Below are 23,028 nucleotides of genomic sequence, written 5' to 3'. Positions count from 1 at the left end.
GCGCGGACCACAGTCGCAAACGTGCCATAAGGCACGCTTGCGAGGCTTACCGCCGGGCTCCCGCCAGAGGTGGCTCAGCTCCGGCTGGCGCTGAGCCACTGCTCGGTGGGCACCCTGGTTCCGCAGCTCAGTGGTCACTGTGACCGCCGGGCTGCAGAACGGGGAATGGGGGCTTTCCCGGGGGCGTGGGGGAGGCGTTCCCGGGGGCATTCCCGGGGGCGGGGGAGAGGCGGGTCCAAAGAGCTGAGCTCCGCAGGATCCCATGGTGGGCTGCTCATCCTACACGAGTGCCTTCACTTTTGCGGTGACCAAACAGTCGCCACTAAAATGAGTAGTTCCATTGCGGGACTACTTCCCTTATTTGGGGGAAGGGGACGAAAGTCCCCTTCTCCCGAGGAGCCTTCCACGGTAGCACAGGAGGCTCGGGATCTGGCAGGAGCCCTTTGTGGAGCCGCCAGGTCCCGCAGCTCCGGGCAGCTCAGGATTGGGCTGCCCGCCCCTTAAACACAACATATGTTTATCTGCAATTTGGTGATAAAACTTCTCTTTTTAATTCCTCCTTGCCTGGAAATATTTAAGGCAGTGCCACAGCTGTGTTTATTCACACACTCCGCCACAGTTATGTAAACATGGCAGACGGAACGGTTTCTGATAAAGCCTCCACCAACCCAAAGGAATTACATATTTAGTTTTAGATGGCTGCCATGATGCACGCTCTCCTCCGGCTTGGCCATGCCTGTGAATGATATCACACTTTCTCAGAGATCATTTGGCTGGCCACATAGGAAGGGAAAACACATCTCCCCTTCCCACAGTCCAGCTGCCAAAGGACATTTCCCAGCGTTCCTGCTTACAAAACAATCTCTTGACATTAAAATGCTCCCTCACAAATGCAGTCACCTTGCAGAAAGAAGGAACATAACATCATTCACGATCTGATCCAAGCTCGTTTAACAGTAATTTGCAAAGTTCAGAGTTTCTAGCAGTATATTGCAAAAGCCTCCTAAATTTGCTAGGATTTCTCAGGAAGGAAGGTTCTTACTTAGAGAAGATTACCCTATGAAATCACTGGAGACATTTATTTGTTTGTTTCACCCCACTTTTCTGTTAAAGAGACACACAAAGTAGCACATAAACACATAAGCACACTCATTACAACATTACAAAGGAAGACCACATGCAAATAGCAATAAAATCAAAAGTGGGAATAGGTCCAACCTTGTTATACATGGATTTTTTTATACATGGATTTAACTCAACAGGAATGGCCACTGCAAATGAGGAGGAATGTGCTGATGCCTGGAGAAGGGGGAAAATGCACCCCTTTAAAAGCACAGTTTTAAAAATCTGCTTTTCTTACTGTTGCAGAGAGAGACAGTCATGCAAGCGATCATTTCATTCTTCACCTGAGCCAGGCAAAGGCAGGAAGTCCTTTGTATTTCTAATTGCTGACTTCATCCCTACAACAGTAAGAAAAGCTTACAATTGTAAAGGGTTTGTAAAAAATTTTAATTTTTTTAACTGCTTTTGTTTAACACATTTTATGGTAGCAGCAGGGAGTCCCAGAATCAAATCCCTGTGGATGTCGAGGCACGACCTTATTAAGGGCAATGGAGGAGCAAGAAACCTGGAAGTGGGTCTTTATTTTTCCACTGTTTTTTAATCCATCAATTATTTTATCCACAAGGGATTCTGGAACAGAACCCAAGCAGATAACGAGGGACAACCTGTAAACCCAAAGATCCCACAGCATGTAAACCCTACAAGCAGCATGCGCTGAGGCTACAATTAAAAGCTCCCTGAAGCAGCAAAGTCAAAAACCAACAGTGGGCCCCCCTTGCAAGATGGGGTTAAAGGCAGTTTAGGACCTGAAAAGGTTGAAGACAAGGGTTGCTATAGGTTAGCCCTAAGCACATCTGCAGTGTAAAACATTTTCCTCAACACAGTGGCGTAACTAAGGGGGTGCAGGGGGTAGCAAATACACCACGCTACAGGGTGGGGGGGCTACACTGTGTGGGCTACAAATTGAGGTCTGCGCATTGCAGCCCCTCCCACCCTGTGGCCGAATGCCTGTGCGCGCCAATTGGGCTGCTGCAGGCACACAGAGGAGTGAGGAGCTTAAGGGGAGGGCAACAGATGCCACCTGCTCTCCTCACTGCCACACCTTACAGCGCAGAAGACTCAGCCTCGCAGTTGAGACGGTGGTGGCAGCAGCTGGGGATGGCCTGTGCTGCTGCCGCTTGCTCACCACAACTGCCCCAGCAGCACTGTCAGCGGGGGGAGGGGGAACAGTTCAGCCCATCGCCGCGCACAAAGGACAGAGGAGAGACTAAAGTATGCCGCCTGCCTGCTCCCCCAGCCAGCAGCAGAGATGGAACTGCAGCACACGCCTCCCTAGCTGCTGGCGCCACCGCCACCACCTCAGTTGCTCAGGGGCTGTGTGCTGCTGCCTCTGCTGCTGCTTGCCGCGGGTCCCAGCACTGCGTGCATGCTTTGCTAGCACTGGGGCCGGCGACTGAGGCTGGGCTGCAGGCACTGTGGAGTGGAGGAGCAACAAGAGGCAATCCTGTCACCACGCCACACACACCCCCCCCGTCTCCTGCAGCCGAACTGTGAGCCCCTCGCAGTGCACACAGAAGAGGGGGAGACTCCGGTTTGGCTGCAGGAGAGGGGGGCATGTGGCATGGCGACGGGACCAGTTCTCGTTGCTCCTCCGCGCCACAGTGCCTGCAGCCCAGTCTTGGTCACCGGCCCCAGCGCTAGCAAAGTGCGCACACAGTGCAGCACACAAACCTGTGGGGGGCAGGCAACAGTTTAGCCCCTTGCTCCGTGCCTGCAAACTCTCCAGAGTTGCAATCCTGTCCACCCTTTCCTGGGAGTAAGCCCCGTTGACTATAATGGGACTTGCTTCTGAGTAGTCAGGTATGGGATCCGGCTCTTAAATTCTCCCCTCTTCTCATACAGGCACCTAAGGCTGCAACCCTATCCACCCTTTCCTGGGAGTAAACCCCATTGACTATAATGGGACTTGCTTCTGAGTAGTCAGGCATGGGATTGGGCTCTTAAATTCTCTCCCTCCCCTCTTCTCATACAGGCACCTAAGGCTGCAACCTATCCACCCTTTCCTGGGAGTAAGCCACATTGACTATAATGGGACTTACTTCTGGGTAGATACACAGTGGGTTTGGCTGGCTGTGATGGGTTGCCTGTCCCTGCATAGGAACCTGAAGTGGGGAGCGGCAAGGCAAGACAAGAGATGCCAGGCTAGCAAGGAGCACCAAGCGTCACCTGGCGCTCAAAGTAGGTCTGACCTGACCTGGCCTGGCCATCATCATTTCTTCAGAATTCATCGATCCCTATTCTACTCCAGTTCCTGTGGGTAAGCTGCTGGCTGGTATGACCATCTCAGCCCCCTGTGCCTCACAAACTGGATATACACTCCTGGAAATAAGCCTCATTGAACACAATGGGACTTACTTCTCAGTAGACAGGCATAGGAATGGGCTCTAAATTAGATATGCCTTTTAGATTAGTGGTCACTTATAGAAGTAAATAAGGCTGAAATCCTATCCACATTTACCTGGGAGTAAGTTCCATTGACTATAATGAGACTTACTTCTGAGTAGGTATGCATAGGATTGGGCTCCGAGGCCCCAGTCCAGCTTTCCAGCTCCACTGTAGCCACAATGCAGCCCAGTGGTAATTTAATTTAATTAATTAATTAAATCTGATGTCATTGCAGGGGAAGGGGGGCTATGGAATCATCTTTGCACTGGGTAGCTACTGGGCTAGCTATGCCACTGCCTCAACATGGGTCTTAATATAGTAGTTTGAGTAACTTGCGTGCTACAAAGGTGGAAATTAATATATTTTCAAACCGTACTCAACTTTTCTGACTTATCTGCTAAGATAAGTGAATAGAGTACATTTAGAATATAGATATGCTGATGAGAGTTTGTCGTTCTTTAGAAACGGAAGTTGAAACACAGTCTATGAGTCATGCACTTCAATCCCCTGCCCTACGGTAGGACATCCTGTCCCCAGCGGAACAGACACCTCATTACCAATACTGTATTGTCATTTACAGAATTTTTGAGCACGAATACACAGCGGTTAGGAACAAGTGGACAGGCTTTGCTCAATGAAAGGGTCGGTACGGAGACAGGGCAGAGATGCTATTTATCTTGTTCAGAAGTTATTTGGGCGCCTCGGGGACAAGCACGAATGTAGCCAAGTTCACACATCACACCAAATTATGCTGAAATCTCAAGCAGGCTCTGAATTGCTGCGAAAAGATGTTTCTGAACTGGGCAAACAGGCAAATGGAATGGCAGGTGAGATTCTATAACTATAAATTGGTGCATATATTTAGACACACACAGGTAATGTACTAAATAAAAAGAAAGTGAAAAAATAACAGGAAATATAGTGTAGTGGTTAACAGACTGGGAGCCCAAACCTATCGCCCCCCCCCCAGTTGCACCAATGCAGCCACACTAAAAAAGTGCATGCTGCATCCAGCAATTGGGGGGGGGGGTGAATGACCCAAGGGTGATAAGCATAAAACATTTATACTTACTCCCCAGTAGGCCTTGGGGCTGCCTATGGGTCCACTTATACATATGCCACCAGTTTTGGTGGCGATATGTCCACAGTGAGAAAGGGGGTAGGCAGATCCAAAAAGGAGGGGATAGGACCAGCACATGTCCTTGCTGCCGAATCTACCCCCTCCTGCCATCTCCCTGCCCCCTGATCCTCCCCCTCCCCACCCCACCCCCATCAACTTACTTTCACCAGTGGGCGCTCCTGTCCCTGCCACCACCACTCCCCATTTAGTCTCTCCAGCAATGGTTTTCCCTGGCAATTCACCTCTCCTTCCCCACTTTCTTGTACAAAGGTGTTCTCAGACTGCTTACACACAGGGGCACACTGCCAACCTCCAGAACTCCCTACCTGGCTTCCCCTTCTCCTCCCTGTCTGCCTGTTCACCTGCACTCTCCGAGCATATGAACAAAGGAGAAGGAGGTGCAGTAATCCCTGCACACCTTGCTTTCCTCCTCAGAAGCAGCAGTGGATTGGGCCCAGGGGGAGAAGGTAATCCTACCTCATTCAACATCCTGTGCATTGTTGTAATAATTCCTGATACCCTCAAGAAATGGCAGAAAGCCAAGAACAAATTGAAAAGTGAACCCTTCCTGGTCTACAGCGGAGGCATCAGAAGATAAATCATTCATACATAAAACAAATTTCAGTTAACAGTGGAGTTGTCAAGATCTTAACTCCCATTACACAACTTACAGGAGCAGAGGACTGCTGTTATCTTGGAAGGGTTTTTTTTGAAGACCTTGCCCTGTCTGATGGGGAAGAGTCAATGCAGGACACAGCAAGGCTTCTGCCTGCCATGTTTGGAGATCAATTGAGAAGTCACATTTTCCACAGGAAATAAAGCAAGCCCAACTGATAAACCATCTTAATGCGTGGGAGACTCAAAGTATTTATTTCCTACTAACAACATCTGCTGTCATGTTGTTTATGACAGCAGGCTTACGTTGTACCTAAGTTGGAACATTGACTTCAGCTTGGGGGTGGGAAGGGGTAGACTTTGGGGGAGCAGGAGGGCAGAGCAGGGACATATCATGGAAAAGCAGTCCTGGCTTTGCTCTTGCTTCACCTGTGGAAATGACTGCAAAGATGATAGGAAGAACAGCATTTCACCTCCAGCTTCTCACCATCCCATTCATCACAGAGGCTGCTGCTACTGCAAAGGATGAATACAACTGGTGAAGTAAGGATAGTGTCTCTACTTGGGGAGTCAAGTAGTGAGCAGAGAGACAGGAGGACTTTTTTTGAATGTGCCATGCCTCCTACCGCTGTTTGTCATGTTGCTGGTCTCACTACTGCGTGGTGGGGGTTCTGTCCATACCACCTCAAGTACCACTGGGGTACAAGTTTCACTGGTTGAGAAATGCTGGACTACAACACTCCATCTCTTTCTGCCTGTTGAAAACTTGACAACACCTCTTAGCTAGATTTTCTTTTTTGTAATGGTAGCCAAACCCAAGATGTACCCAAAGAACGGGCAAGTTAAGCCATTTCTACCCAACGCTGCATATATGCAACAGGGACCAAAAGTGTACACCTGTGTGCAAAAATGGGTTAAGGATGTGCCTAAAGTTTTCTGCTTTGAACTGAAGGAAAGGAGAGGAGCGGGAGTAAGAAAGAGGGTGAAATTGTTGCACATCATTCATGTATCGGGATGGGGTCCAAACTCACAAGTGCTCTTCCCAGCTCCTTTTGGCCAGCGATGGCCAGATTATTTTTCCAAAATGCCCCAGGTCAGAGCACAGCATGGCTCTAAAGGGCATTCTGGGAAAAACAAAATGGTGGCTGCCAGCTAAGAGGAGCTGGGAGGAGTGCCAATGTAAGACATTTTTTGAAAATCTTACTAGCAACCCAAGGACACACACACACACACACACACACACACACACACACTCTGGGCTCATAACTTGGCATACTACAGAGTAAGGAACACACAGCCCACTCCTAATTTTCCAGTGCTGATGCAGTTGTGCCAACAGGGCACGTGCTGCATCCTGTAGTGATGGGGGGCAGTCATGGACGCCTCCACAAGATTTGTTCCCTCACCTCGGGGCAATGGTGTAGCTAGGTCATTTGACGCCTGGGGCCCATAGCTTTTTGTTATCCCCCCATATTGCCATATGCTAAATAAATAAATAAATAAATAAATAAATCCCCCCATATGACAAAATTAATTTGTCAGTGGGTAAGGGCGCCTGCCAGGAAGGGGAGCAAAATTGGGTGCCAGTTGGAATGGGAGCCCAGGTCTACCCGACAGGTAGATCTGGGCTCCAAGTCCAGATGGGAGCCCAGGTCTACCTGCCAAAAAAATGTGGCTCCAGAGGGTAGTCAGAATAGGAGCCCAGGTCTACCCAGCAGGTAGATCTGGACTCCAAGGCTGGATAGACCTGGATAGCCCAGGTCTACCTGCCTAGAAGAGGTGACTCCAGAGGGCATTCAGAATGGGAGCCCAGGTCTACCCAGCAGGTAGATCTGGGCTCCAAGGCTGGATAGGAGCCCAGGTTTAGCCACCCAGCATACCTTGGCCACAGAAGCCAAAGTTCAACCAGGAGCCCAGGTTGACCTGCCTGGTTGACTTGGGCTCTGGACATGACCAAGTATTCATGTCCCCCACAAACACTGGATTCACTCCTAGTGTCACCCTCCCCCAGGGTGTCACCTTGCTAACACCTTATTGGTTCATGCTGTGTTAAAATAACATCTCATTGGCTCTTTGAACAATCAGTCTCACCGGTCCGTTTGGACTTAAGGAAATTGTACTTTTGGTTACAAAAGACAGTTGCATTTTTGCTTTCTGGTTTTTTTTGGCCAAAACTTTGATAGAATGGAGATATTTCATTCCGGTTTGTTTCATTGCACTCTGCTATAAATTACATGTAAATTATATATTACATGGTATATAATATGATGGCATTATTCCTAACAACTGCAATTTTAGCTGTGGTGGTCACTAGTGGTGTCACCCACCTGAGGTGGCCTACCCCCACTAGCTACACCACTGCCTTGGGGCTGCATTATGGCTGCACTGGTGCTGGAAAGTTGGTTAGGACTGGGCTGACAGTATGTAAAACAAATAGATACGGTGTACAATCCTAACTCACGCTGGAACAGGCAGGCCAAAAGGCCTGCGTTGTATCCAGCACAAGGTAGATTGGGAATGGGGCACAACTAAGAGTAAGGGGATTTTGTTCCCCTTACCCTGCGAAAAGCCACAGGCAGCCCTATGGGGCTACTCAGATCTGCACCCATGATTTCAAGGGCACAAATCCGAGCAGCCCATGTAAGGTTGCTTGGGCCAGGGACAAGGATTAGGACCCAGCCTACAGTGCTGCGGCCAATCCCACCTCCCTCCCAGGCCCAATCCACCTCCCAGGCAGCCCTCCCCCGCCCCCAAAAGCCACATCCCCTCCCCCATTCCACCCTCCTGCCACCCTCTCTCACCCCCTGTGCCGGCCTGCGCAGGCCGGCACATACTCACTGCATTAGGGCACTGCACTAGCTCCATGAGGCCAGTACCTGTCTTTGCACTGGCATCCCCTTCTCCCAAGTCACCAGGAATGTGCTTTGTGGCACGTTCACGACAGCCAAGAGCGGGCACAAGTCTCTTGGTGGGCAGAATAGAATTATGTTGACACTAGAACGGCAGATTCAGCATAACCAGCTACTATATGAAAACTAACTGAAGATTCACTTAGGCATATTCAATAATAATAATAATATACATAACAGCAAGTGAGTTTCAGTCCTTCTCCTTGCTAAAAAGTGTGCCCTCCCCAAATAGCTGCAGTGCCTCTTTCCCATAAAACAGGTCTTGAAAAGGAGGGAAGGGGTGTCTGGGGCCAACTCTATAAGATGCAGTTATCCTGCTTCTAAAGCCCTGAGAACAGTTGATTTTTACCTTTCTCACCCTCTCTCAAACTGGAAACATTTCAACTTTTGAGTCCCTTAGACAGAGAAGTGTTGAAAGCCAATGAAGTTCCAGCCAGTTTCTTTAAAAACCTCTGTGCTGGTTAGGAACAAAAAGCCCATTGTTGTGAAAGAGGGGAGGGGAACACCCACTCTTCCCTGGCTTCACTGGTTCCTTTTTTTTTGTTTTGTTTTTCTAGTGAGCAACTGTGAAACAGACAATCGTGTTGAACATCCATGTGGTGTGATGCAGCTGGTTCCACATGTGAGAAAAAAGGGTCAGTAAGTTCACACTATTTTTAGCTCTAGGAAGAAAATATAAAGCACCATGGACGTTACAAGCATCATTCATTTCCCCCACTCTGTCTTTCTCACTTCCCTTGCAATGGGAAGCCTGCTGTTCCTTTCTCCTAACTTTGAGAGAGGTGGAGTCAGCTGCAGAGAACTTCTTTGCCCACAGGTAGGTAAGCTGTCTGTCCAAAGGCAGAGTTGGTTGTAGAGGTGTAATGCAGATAAGGAAGGCCCACTGTAGTCCACAGACCACCATTAGCCATCTCCAACCTGGAGTGCGAACACATTTCAAGAAGATTAATGTACCAGAGGCCTAAAGAGGACAGATGCCCTGTCCTCAACTCACCGGTTTTCTGGGTCCGACACAGCCATGTTCCGTGTAACGTAGCACATTTTGAGCGGGATGGTTTTCTTGTCTCTGTGGATGGAGAGAGAAAGCTGCGACAGGGGATCCATGGACGCATTTCCCAACCGAGGCGATTCGGGAGGGGGAGTCTCCCACCCAATTTCAGAAACCGGGGAGCCTTTCTTCACATAGGGGGTGGCCTCTCGCATGTACTTCACTGCAAAAAAATATAAAAGGAAGGAAAAGTGGAATCAAGGACACACAAAACAAAGAAACACTCTAGTGGTGCTTCTGGACTGAAAACTTTACAGTAAACACTGCTAACTACCATTTCCAGTGAGTAGGTTGTACCCAGTAGTGTAGCTGGGGGGAGCAGTACAGTAAGTACTCCAGGCACTGCAAAGTACTGTGTAAGCAGCCCCTCCCACTTGCTGTCAGAGCCATTCCAGGCAGTGATGATAATTCCCAGGTGCTCAATTTACACAGTACCTTGCTGTGCCTGCAGTACTTACTATGCTGTTCTGCCTCTGGTTACACTACTGGCTATACCCAGGAGTTCTGATGGTACTTTAACCATCTACCATGTTGCCCCCCTATCTGCCTGGAGGTACATTTCCTCTCTCTGATCCTCAAGCCACTTCTTGCTCCCCACTTCAAGACCTTCCACAGAGCTGGTGAGATATTTTTTGTTAGCCAGCGAACAGCCGAGAGCTTCTCTTCCTACAGGCCAATCAAAGTTGGCAATTGTTAATGTCATTCTACATTTAAAATAGCATATGCCAGCTCAACGAGAGACAAAAGAAGGGCTGTGGTCCAGTGGTAAAGCATCTGCATTGTATGCACCAGGTCCCAGATTCAATCTCTGGCATCTCTAGGTAGGGCAGAGAAAAATTCCTCTCTGAAACCCAAGGGAGCTGCTGCTAGTCCATGTTGACAAGACTGGCTGGGATAAACCAGTAGATTGATTCCGTATAAGGAAGCTTTTTATGATCGATGGTACTGGCCTCACAAAGTTCAGTGCTTCACAAAACACCTTGAATTGGGCCCCAGAAATGACGAAAGAGGGTGGTGAGGATGGAAGCCAGAACACAGTTCCTCAGGATATGGTGAATGAGAGTCAAGATTGTTCCTTGTTACTCTGCTGAAATGCAAGTTTCCATGCAATCCAGGAGCGAATCAGAACAAGCGGCTGAGCAATTTTAAGACTGTTTCGCAAAAGCCTGAAAAGATATGTTACCAGGAAAGGCTGCTGGGATTAAAAAACAAACTCCTTTGATAAATCTGAAGCCAAAAGCAGTCCTAGAGCATGTCGTGCATGCCCTCTGGTAGCTATCACACTGCAAGGTGATGAATCTTGGATAATGGGAGGGGATGTATTCCCTTGGAGCATTCATGCACCATTAAATACAAAGCAGGATGTCCTAGCTGAACATGACATTGGGATAGATGCTCTTACAGCACAACCCTATGCAGGTGTACTCAGATATAAACCCTACTGTGTCCAATAGGGCTTGCTTCCAAGTAAGCATGCATACGATTGTAACCTTAGCTCCAATTTGTTCAGGGCTGTATGGGTCAAAGTTTTTCTGATGTGCAACACCAGTGTCATATACCCCTGGTGTGTCCCGAGGCAGCAGAGTTATAAAGCTGAAGCTGCTCAGTGAGACCAACCACATTTATTGCCGCTCCAGGCATCTAAATGATGATTGGCTTGCAGCGACCCACCCCATCAGCTCTGCCCTGCATGGTTCTGGTTTCTTCTAGGCATTACTGTGCCAGCATGGGAGAAGTCATGGACAAGCAGTAACTGTACCAAATGTTATTTGGTACAGCCAATATTCATATCAGAAGATACACACCATCCCTCACAGCCTTTGGCTTGTCTCCATATGAACTCTGGATCATCTACCCTTAGCACATAATCTGTAGCAAGCATCTGCAGAAATATTGGCTCAGTTCTAACCTAGGCTTATGCTACACAAACAGATTTAGCAGTTGTTTAAAACAGAGAAAGGTAGATTGGGACCTACTGGTAGATCTCTGGGTGCTTTGCTGTAGATTGGTAAGACTCCCTGACTTCCAACAGTTTAACAACAGCAAGTAAAACTGCAAATTAAAAAAAACAAAACTCTGCTATGGCTGGCCTTGAGCTAATTACTTATTTCTCAGACTTAGCCTTCTTCAGTGTAGTAATTAATTGCAACGCGGCTGGACAGTTTGAGAGCTTTCTGTTAGAAAACCTGACCTGTCATAACTCAGATGCTGATTTGAATATGTTGGTCCCATGGAGCTCAGTAATTATCCTAGTGAACAAGGGCAGTGGTGTAGCTAGAGGGGGTACAAAGCACTAAGTTTTGCAGAGAGCCTTCCTGGTGGCGTTCAATTAGTCCCTCCCCGTCCCCTTCAGAGCCATTCTGGGCAGTAGGAGCAAAACAGTGGTGTACCATTTTGCACCTACAACCCAGAATGGCTCCAAAGGAGAGGGAGAGGGGTAGATTGAACACCTTGGGGAGGCTCCTTGCAAAACTTAGTGCTTTGCACCCCCTCTAGCTATGCCACGAACATGGGGTGCAGTAGGTGAGCGGATATAGCCCCTGCCACATTCCGTATCTGGCTTCTGTTTGTGGATCTTGAGATTCAAATAAAATAAAAATTAAATATGTCCCACAAGCCTTAAGCCTTCCCATGCTGGTCAGAAATTCATGTAGCCAATCACCGAACCCGTTCCAGGCTGAGGCTCTAATCATCACACACTAATTAATAATCCATGGACTCTTTGTGCATGGGAAATTAAAAGTTGCGGTCAAGCAATTAAAATTCCAGTGCTCAGTTCCTTTCCCCACCCCACTCCCGAAAATGACAAGAAAAAAAGGAAGCGGCAGTTGAACAGATTAATCCACAGATGCCGAGCGCTTTGTATTTGTGGTTTGATTTGTGAGGCAGACAGTGCGGTGTTCAAAAGAGCACTTCATTTGCTCACAATTCTGCCAAGCCCCCAACATTTCCACAATTAATCCTTTGTAACTATTCACAGATGACATTTGGAAAAAAAAAAAAGGAGACAAAAAGCACATCTCTTAATGAGGGAACTCATACAGGCAAATTAGATCAAATCTATCAGACACGTTTCCATAAAGGCTTCTAGAACGTCTTATGACTCATACAGGTTATTTTCCAAAAAAGAAAAAAAAAAAAGGCAGACAACTTCAGAGCAACATCTTTGTTCTTAGAGGAATGCGAACGGGAAGTGGTGGCTCAGAATATGAAAGCAAAACGAACGAGGCTCTCTAATTTGATCAAAGGAAAGGAATTGAGGACTTTTCAAGCTTTGCAGTCAAATTGGGGGTGGCGGGGAAGACGGAAGTTCTTCCTTCCAGAAGCCCCACTTCACTGCCAGCTTCATGAGGTGGCTGAAATGAGAACAAGCTCTGGGAGGAATTGCCTTCCAAAAGTGCACAAACTAATAAAAAATTGGCTCCAACGAAAATCTCCACTACATACATACAACCACCTTGGCACCCTTATGAATTCCTTTCCGCTGATAAACACTTTCTCCAATCCAACGCAGAAATAAATCACACTTCGACCCAGTGCAAAGGCCAATCTTGATCCATAGCACTGAATACGCAAGTGAGGCTGTTTTACGACAAACTCTCTGTTCCATTAAAGCCAGAGGTTACATCAAGAAGTCAGTTCTCCATAGTGCTATTCATTCATTAAGGATCACCTGCAGGGTGCATCCTGACTGCTCCCTCTGCTTTCCTTGTGGAGAACATTTGTCCGCTCTCTATGGGGGCGCTGGGATGGTACGGCTTTAGGGGCATGTCAATGTGGGGGGAAGAACATGACAGCACAGTCTTGTTCCTCCCCTTTGCTTGTGGACAATCCAAACAATTTTAATAAGCAAATTGGGCTTGTGAGATTCCGATACGCACATCCACGCTGTCACGCTGGACTACAAAGTTATAATCCATGTATTGATCGAGATATGATTGAGACATACAAAATTATGCAGAGGGTGGATAGATGCTCTTTTCCCTTTCACACAACACCAGAACCAGGGGACAGCCATTAAAATTGAGCGTTGGGAGTGTTAGGACAGACAAAAGAAAATGTTTCTTCACCCAGTGTGTACTTAGCCTGTGGAACTCCTTGCCACAGAATGTGGTGATGGAGCATGGCCTGGATGCCTTTAAAAGGGGATTGGACAAATTTCTGGAGGAAAAGTCCATCACGGGTTACAAGCCATGACGGGTATGTGCAACCTTCTGGTTTTAGAAGTAGGTTACCTCAGAATGCCAGGTGCAAGGGAGGGCACCAGGCTGCAGGTCTCTTGCTGTCTTGTGTGCTCCCTGAAGAGCTTGTGTTGTCCCTGATGGGCCTCTGCGAGATACAAGAAGACGGACTAAATGGGCCTTTGTCCTGATCCAGCAGGGCTCTTCTTATGTACTCAAGAATATTCAGTGCTCAAAATGGGAAATCTGCCCCACCCCAAGTAAGAGAAATATTCCTCAGTTCACTTAAGAGAATGAGGCTACTCCCAAGCAAAGTGCTTCATGCACTCTTTTCACATTCCTATGCCTCCTGAGATAGGAACCTAACAAGCTACCTTCCATTGTCAGACCAATGGTTCATCTTGCTGAGATCTGCTTGTGCTGCCAGATGGCAGCTCTCCAGAATGCCAAACAGGGATCTTTCCCTACTCTGCCTGGAAATGTCAGCAACCCAAGCCCACTGGTATGCAAGGCACATGGTCTTGTACTGAGCTATAGTCGCAGTACAAGTCTAGTCTAGTCTCAGTAGTCTCAGCTGACATTCTAAGGCCCCACTTTCCTCCCAAGAATCCTAAGGCTTTCCAACTGCCCCCATTTTATCTACACAACAAATCTGTGAGGTGGGGTAGGCAGACAGCTGATGACCTTGGATCAGTCTTTCAGGGAACCTGATGGCCTTGGATCAGTCTTTCAAGGAACCTCATAGTTGTCTATTTCCCTGATCCAAGAACAATGCCCTACTCACCATATTACACTGGCTGCCACAAGGGTGGGATTTCATTAGAGCAGCGATCTGCAAAATTTTCCTTCTTATGGCACACTATAGTCTTCTCTATGGTCTTTGCCTCTTGTGATGTCACTTCCAGGAGACTCTTCCAGGTTCTGCGGCTCTATTTTTAGGGCAACTGTTTGTAGTAAATTGTACTTCCCTCTTCCTCTACCAGCTCTTTTAAGTCAGCAAACGAAGAAGGATAAGACAATTCGTTACTAGAGTTGCCCTAGAAAGAGAGCTGCAGAACCTGGAATAGTTTTTCAGCAATTTTCAACTGATGTGCTCCAAACTTCTGTGAGACACCTGCAGACCTTTTGTGGCACACCAATGTGCCTTGACACACCAGTTGAAAATCGCTGCATTACAGCTTCTATGAGTACATGATAGCCATTGGATTTTGGGTTCATGGATTTGGGTTCATTTGGGCTGCACTGAGACAAGGTTCTGATGGAGTGAGCATTAATGATGAGAATTGACCATATTGCCATAGTCTATTAAAATAAAAAAATTTTTAATGACACAATTGTCTAAGTATATAAAGTATAAATTTTACCCCAGCAGAACAAGCCTCCATTCTTGATTTCACTGCTTGCTCTAAATTGAGTGTGTGTATTCTAGCTAATATCGTTGCAGCTTTTCATTATGTTTATGATCTAAGACAGGGGTGTCAAACTCGTTTCAAACCAAGGGCTGAATAGCATTCATGATGCCTGCTGGGGGCCGGAAGTGATGTCATTAGGCAGGAAATGATGTCATTAAACAGGTCATAACCAAAAATAAGCACTTTTTCTCTCTTAGGAACTCATTAGCTGCAAATGACAGAAGAGAAAATATGCAAATCTTGATCATATCTCAAGATATGGGAGACCCAATTTTCATGTGGGCTGCCCTTTTAGAAGTAACATCTCAGCACTGCTCAGCTGATGAGAGCCTGAGGGCCAGATACAAAGTTTCTATGGGATGCATCCGGCCCCCGGGCCTTATGTTTGACACCCCTGATCTAAGATATTTACATGTGGTATATAACTAAATTGTGCATTACTCAAGCACTTAACAGCCACGGTACTACGCAAGATCATCCCTGGGCAATTAGCCTAGCCTTGAGGTGACAAGCTCATGATTCATGAAGGAGGGTTGCCACCAAATCCTAATCAGATAGAAAATAAAAGAACAACAAATTGCATGCAGAGTCCAGAATGTGGTTTGTATCATCCTGAGTTTATGAACTGTTAATATTTACAAAGTGAACGTAAGAAGAGTTCTGCTGGATCAGACCTAAATGATTTATTTAGTCTAGCTACAGGCCAGTTCGGATGGTACTGGCACCTCTTCACATGTTTGTGGGATGACCATGCTATGATCATGCCTGCCCTGGCCACTTCCTGCAATGCCAAACATTTCAGTTTCACTGCAAGGGGGTATTCATTTGAACCATCCCTCTACACCAGAGGTTCCCAAACTGGTGAGCTGCAACCCACTGGGGGTAATGTCTTCCTTCTTCATGGTGGCTGTGGTGCTGCCCCTCGCTGAGCTTTACAAGGCTCCCAACTCTCCTGTACGGAGTTCTACACAATTAAAGGAAGCATTCACAATGCTCTCCCAGCTCAAATGCACAAAGAGGCACCAGTTTGGTATCATCCAAATCAGTGAAATGTACTTCCAAAAGGACCACCCAGAGGTTTCATAAGCAAAGCACAAAGGTGATACCGTTTCCCATCTCTTTTTTTTTTGGTCACCCAACATTAGCATACTTGCCACCAATACAGAATTCCATAAACCCTCATATACATGGGAAACACATTTAAAAGCCTACACATGCACCAATCTCTGGAGGGCAATAGGAGTGTGCAGACCGGAGGCACGTCAACTGTTGCATAAGAAAAATGCCAGCCCCCTTTGCACAGTGTTCTGAGTCAAAGAGGCCTCAGTACTAGGCAGTTAAGAGACTTCTTGTCCTCTCCATTCTCTCACTGTACAAAACCTATTTCTGTTCTCTTAGGTCAGGTGAGCAATTTGATTATTCACTAAGGACTTGCCCTTTGCTTAACAGAAATGCTGTACACCAGAAGTTCAAACACAGCTGTTTTAGTAAGTTTGAATGAATCTCAAATATTTGCAGAGAGTTGCAGTACAGAATACTACAAGCTACAAAACAAGACAAACTCCTCCTTGTAACACCAGAGTTCAATTTCCATTCAAGGCCTCCAGCAGTAAATTCAGAATTGCTGGGCTATAGGGCAACTAACAATGGATGCAACTGCAAGGCCTCAAAGCAATAATTTATTCAACAAAGCAGTAGTGAAGCTAGAGGAGTGCAAAGCATGAAGTTTTGCATGGCAACTCATTGCCTCCAATTTGCTCTAGTGTAGGGGTGCCCAAACTCCGGTCCGGGGACCACTTGTGGCCCTTGAGGACTCCCAATCCAGACAGCGAGGAGCCCCCAGTCTCCAATGAGCCTCTGGCTCTCTGGAGACTTGCTGGAGCCCACACTGGCCTGATGCAACTGCTCTCAGCGTGAGGGCAACTGTTTGATCACTCGCATGCGCTGTGTGACGAGGGCTCCCTCCACTGCTTACTGTTTCACGTGTCTGATGCAGCAGCGGCAGCAAAGGAACGGCTGGCTTTGTTTTGTGCAAGGCCTTTTATAGGCCCTGAGTTATTGCAAGACCTTCATTCATTCATATAAGTTCTATCTATCTCTAATATATTCATTTATCTAAATTTATTCAAATTTGAAATGTAAATTAATTCTTTTTTTTCCTGGCCCCCCCCCCACAGTGTCAGAGAGATGACGTGGCCCTCCTGCCAAAAAGTTTGGACACCCCTGCTCTAGTGGCCCAGAATGCTCCAAAGGGGAGGGGGATGGGCTGCTTGCATGTTGCGGTAAGAGGTCATGCAAAACTTAGTGCTCTGCACCCCCTCTAGCTACACTACTGCTAAAGAATTCTCCGTCTTTTGGGGGAGTGTTGCCCCCCACCCACCCACCCACCCTATTCATTCATTTTTACTGCCATTTAGATTTCCTGGCTCAGACACTGAAATCTTGTTGACCTGCCTCAGCTTCAACAGTCAATTTAATGGCCAGACCTCCTTCCAGTGCAGTACAACAAAGATCCTTCACTCTAAATCCAAGTACAAAGCACTGCTGACTGTTTTGGGTTGTAGGTTTCCAGCAGCTTTGTTTGCAGGGACAACACTTCCTTTCAACTTCAAGTCAACTCTCTGATTCCTCACCTTTGGTGGATGCGGAAAGTTCCTGAAATATTAAACATCTTGATTGGTCAGTGGCCTTCAGCTTAATGTATTAAACATGCTGCATGTTTAAAAAAGAATTACAGAAACAATGCAAAACCCACTGCATCCCCATTACAGGGAAAGGCCAGAAAAAAATCATCCTTCCTTTGTCCACAATCAGTTGAAACAGTTTGGCAAAATGGATCAAGCGTCTTACAGGGAATAGGCAGATTGTTCAAATTTAGGTACTGGATGTGCGGCTTTAATGCAGCTGAACCTTCAAAGTATACACGAGTAGGTTGCTTCAGACTTTGCTTGTCTCCTACTGGTACGCAATGCTAAAAAGAGACAGCTGAGCCATGCAGTTCACACCAGCATCCTATATTACTGTTGCTTTAAGGTCAACTCCTAAGAGGCTTCTAGCAACGGAGGTACAAGTCATAAATGGAAACCAGGAGGCAGCTCAATGCAGGATGATACTGGTTGAGGCCTTTTGTTAAAGTTACTTCTCATATCCCATAAATACGAGATACAATTGTTTTACTCGTACAATTGTTTTACTGTCAATGGCCAGGTTCTGATGTCGTGCTAAACCAGAATTAAACCATGGTTTCAATATTAAATCAGGGTTTTAATTGTGAGCCTCAAACTTAAGCTCCACAGTAAAAAAAATTTCATAGACAAGGACTAGAAGTTTCAGGCTTGGATTTTTTTTAGCCCAAATCCAGCAAAGTCCAACTTGTTCTCATACTCTGAGAATCAATGAAGATATTGAGCAGGGCTTCTTGGTTTGTATTTCCTAATACATTTTTCCACTCTTTATCTTTATTTTTCTTTATCTCATTGAACCTGAAGCTCTGTTTTCTATGCTTCCATATAATATTCCCTGGATGCCTAAAGGAGATCTTCATAGATCTTTCTAAATAGCAGGATGCATCTTCCTACTTAATACAAACTTGAGGCTTCCTCCATCTCATTCGGTCTCCATTTTCTGGTCTTCACCTTCTTCATTTGGTTTAACTTTAGATCATGGCCAATTTCCTACTGTCTGTAGGAATCTGCATGCTGATTCATCAGAGCTTTTCCAGAATTGCCACATTTGGGACCAGACATAATTTTCCACTGGTAAACATTTCCTGCTAAGCCTAAGCAGGCTTGCAGTCCCCAAGGGCACATGATGCAATACTGGTGTCTTACCAAAGCAGTCTTTTGACTGCTTCAGGGATAGTAACCCTTTCCTCAGTTCCTCCCATGGCTCCTTGCTTCAAGGGTAGGATATCTATCAGTATTATATGAGTTAACAAGTTTGGATAATGGAGGCTCTTGCTATGCCACATCAAAAATTGTTCCTGGTAATGAGTCAGTATTTATCTTACCCTACTGCAATCGTCATTTATCTCAATTAGCCTTGGTGTAGGCCAGGGGTGTTCAAACTTTTTGGCAGGAGGGCCACATCATCTCTCTAACACTGTGTCGGGGGCCGAATTAACTTACATTTCAAATTTGAATAAATTTACATAAATGAATATATTAGAGATAAAACTTGTATTTATGAATGAAGGTCTTACAATAGCTCAAGGCCTATAAAAGGCCTTGCACAAAGCAAGGCCAGCCTTTCCTTCGCTACCACTGCTGTATCACAGTCGTGAAACAGCAAGCAGTGGAGGGAACCCTCTTCCCACAGCTCACGTGAGAGGTCAAACAATCATCTTCACACTGAGAGCAGTTGCGTCAGGCCAGCATGGGCTCCAGGAAGGCTCCAGAGGGCCAGATGCTCTTTGGAGACTGGGGGCTCCCCGCGGGCCAGATTGTGAGTCCCTGAGGGCCGCAAGTGGCCCCTGGGCCGGGGTTTGGGCACCCCTGGTGTAGGCTATACATACTTGGATAAGTTGCAGATAAACCTTTATCACTACACACAGATGGCGTGAGCTAGAAAATTTCATTACTAAATTTAAAACTTCTTGTCTGACCATCCTGAGGAGAAGGAACCTAAGCTAAATATTACCATCTCATTAAAAAAGTTCACAGTGTTGCCTGCTGTTAGATAACTGTAGATAAAATTTAACCTTGTTAGGGCCCAATCCTATCCAACTTTCCAGCACTGGGGCAGCCTCAATGTAGCGCTGAGATAAAGGAATAAATGTTCCCTTACCTTGAGGAGGGCTCGGTGACTGCCTCCCTACTACAGGATTCGGTGCAAGCCCCACTGACATAGCTGCACTGGCACTGGAAAATCAGATAGGACAGGTGTAATGGAAGATCAGAAGATCATCAGGTGCATGATGTGGTGTTGACAGTGATTCCATGTTTTGACAGCTGTCTGACAGCTCTGGGAAGGGCAGGGCTGGCTCCACAGCTGTAATCAATCAAGGCCAATGGAGACTCTGATGGACACCTGAGCTCCATTTGACCTTGATGGGACTTTGAATGGACATGGACTGAAGAGACGGCTCACCTGAGCTTAATTTGGACTTACTGAGCTTCAGAAGGAGCAAAGCTATCTGACCCAAAGGGAACCTGACCAGACAGAGCTACCTAACCAAGACCTATGGGAGGAAGGGACTGCCAGGACTGGGCTGGAGGACACAGAAGAGAGGACTGCCAGGACCCTGCTGGAGGAGACACTCTGCTGGAGAGGACACAGAGAAGGGACTCTGCTGCAGAAGACTGGATTGGGAAGACTGGACTGTGCTTTGGAGATTAGACCAGATTGGACTTGGACTGGAGGCTTCAGACCTTTACCCACTGAGTTAAGTGGAGTTTTGGGGAGTGAAAACCTCTAGACAAGAGGACTTGCAGGGAGTGTATGTGTTTATAGCAATAAATTTTGTTAACTGCACAAACTGATAAGGAGTTCTGTTCATTTCTTTGTACACCATAGCTGTTGTTCTTGGAAAAGGAGGGTGTTAATTAGCCAAAAAGTGGGCATTAGAAGGGAGTTGGAATATCTGGACAGGACAACTGGGCCCTGAATCAACAAATTAATGAATCAAAAGAAATTACTAACAGCCCAATCCTATTCAGGATTTGTGCTAATGGAACTCACTTTCCATCAGCACAAGGCCCAGGCCTCTGGCACAGCAGCCCCTGCTATGGCAATGAGCTGGGGCTGCCAGCACAAAGGGCTGGGGGCCCTGGGCATGCACCACTGACTTCTAAAGCCCCTGCTGGAGCAGGAAAGTCAGCAGAAGGGAGGTTTTGTGAAAGACTGGGGCAGGGATCAAAACCAGAAAGGAGCATGTCAAGCAGGGGATATCAGCTGGTGGCACTATCCTATCCCCCTCCCCGGCCTAGGCTTGACACAGCCTCTTGGACCCACTCAGATTTATGCCAGCCAAAGAGCTGGTGGAGATCCAAGTGGATCCTTTGGAGGCAGCAGAGTAGGTGAGTAAAAAAAATTCCCTGCTAGCCCACCGTATGCAGTGGAGGTTGCACCAGTGCCATTGTATACTCTAAGTTGACCCAGGACAGGACTGGACTGTAAATGACCTTGTATACAATGGGGTCACATTGAATTACTGAAATGTGTGTTTATTTGTGTCCACTGAAGTCAGTCATATATAATATCCTTCTTGGTAGTTCTACCCCATTATGAAAACCCCTTGCCCAGGAAGACTTACCTAACCAACTTTCTCTTCTCTTTCAGAAACCTGGTGAAGAGGGTCCTTTTAGAGTGCATTTGGCATTCTAGAAGTTTTAACTTAGGGCTATAAACTTAATAGTTTTTGCTTGATTTATAACCCGTTAGTCACGACAGCTTTATGGAACTTCTGTGTTCAGAGGCTACAGGCTAGAGAATACCAGTTGCTGGGAGCTGCAGTAGGAGAGGACTATTGATTTATCTGGTAGGCGACTGTTGGAAACAGGATGCTGGACTAGGTGACCTTTGACCTGATCCAACAGGGTTGTGTGTGTTTTTTTATATTGTTATAAACGAAAATGGCTTGAACAGTCACGTTCATGCCGGATGCATGAAAAACAAACACAAGAAAACAGCATTCCCATTCACAAGCTCTGTCCCACTTATTGTTTAGTTTGTCCAATTTAAACATTTTCCAGAGTGCTTTACAGCTCCTATTTCATTTGACCTTTGGTTTCTTTTTTGCTGATGACTTTAGTAGCCTTTTTTGTTGTTTTTGCAGGCTGTGTGCAAGCTGCCTTGCACCTGCAGAAAAGGTGTGGGGTAGAAATCTTCTAAATCTATGCTCATTCCAGCCCCACGGGGGTAGGTTAGATCGAAAGGCAGTGACTTCTGAGGAAGGAAACTGTCTTATATTGAATCCGACCATTGGTTCATCTAGTTCAGTATCATTCAGATACGGGGTATTCAAGGTTTCAGATCAGCAGTGTTTCTCAACCAGTGGTATGGGTACCATAAATGGTACTTGAGGTGGCATTGGGTGGGACCCCCAGACACCTATAGCCGGCAGCAAGACCAGTGACATGACACAACAAACAGCAGTAGGAGGCTTGGTTTGGTGGGAAGTGCTCCACAGAATGCTTTTCACATGCTTGAAAAACCTCTCCTGTCCATCCTGAGCTTTTTACTAACATATCTGGCCACCCAACCCAGAAGTAACTGGCAATGACATTATCTCCAATTACTTTCGGTGGTACTTCCGAGAGTTAGACCATGCAAAGTGGTACAGCAGGAGACAAATGTTGAGAAAAACTAGCCTTTCCAAGCCCTATCTGGAGTTGCCAGTATTGGACCTAGGACCTCCTTTGCACAAAGTGTCTACCTCTGAGTAACAGCCCTTCCTTGAAATAAGCAAAGAACCCTCCAGTGTATGTGTGCGTAAGAGTGCAATAGGGGGCACTACTACCATTGACTTGTATGAAATAGGAAAGTGCTCCGGGTTGGTCAAAACATCCACCTGGCTGTAAATGTATCATGTCATCCCAAATCTTCTTCATATTCCTGTCAACTAGAAAGAACACTGAAATGAAAATGGCTGCACGGGTTGTCATCAGCAAGTTGACCTTCAGGGTCTTTGCCACCGAGCATTTGTGTTCCAGTTTTTAAAGGACAACGCCAAAACCATAGCTTTCAGTAAATGTCACAATGCGATTATTTAACATTTGCAGCATGCCTCATTTCCAGAGTCTGCGCATGCAGCCGCCTTGCACTGAGTCAGACCCATTGGTTCACCTAGCTCAGTACAGTCTGGGCTGAGAAAGCAGTGGCTCTTCAGGGGTTCAGTCTGGTATTTCCCAGCCCAAGGGCAGTGTGATCCGGAATGCCGCCTGATGCCATCTCAGGTCAGCTGCCTCTGTGCTACCAGAAAAACTCAAATCCTTCATGTTCCTTGTGTGCTGTGGTCAAACCTGGAAGTGCTGGACTTTTTGACTTTATTTGCAAGGACACACCAGAACCAGGGGACATCCACTAAAATTGAGTGTTGGGAGAGTTAGAACAGACAAAAGAAAATATTTCTTTACTCAGCGTGTGGTTGGTCTGTGGAACTCTTTGCCACAGGATGTGGTGATGGCGACTGGCCTAGACGCCTTTAAAAGGGGATTGGACAAGTTTCTGGAGGAAAAATCCATTACGGGGTACAAGTCATGATGTGTATGCGCAACCTCCTGATTTTAGAAATGGG

The 23,028-nt window shown here is 46.6% G+C and overlaps 1 protein-coding gene across 1 annotated transcript in view; it reads right to left on the bottom strand.

The window, feature by feature from the left end:
- The window catches only part of SNTB1 (syntrophin beta 1), a 115,256-nt gene that overhangs the window by 35,132 nt on the left and 57,096 nt on the right, over window positions 1-23,028 (bottom strand). Inside the window, exon 2 of the mRNA XM_066625047.1 lies at window positions 9,146-9,362. Coding sequence (XP_066481144.1) covers window positions 9,146-9,362 — 217 coding nt within the window. The remainder of the gene's footprint in view (window positions 1-9,145; window positions 9,363-23,028) is intronic.

Source organism: Tiliqua scincoides, chromosome 4, assembly GCF_035046505.1.
Source record: "Tiliqua scincoides isolate rTilSci1 chromosome 4, rTilSci1.hap2, whole genome shotgun sequence".
Taxonomy (NCBI): domain Eukaryota; kingdom Metazoa; phylum Chordata; class Lepidosauria; order Squamata; family Scincidae; genus Tiliqua; species Tiliqua scincoides.
Note: the sequence above shows the minus strand (reverse complement) of the source record. Positions and strands in the feature narration are given on the sequence as shown.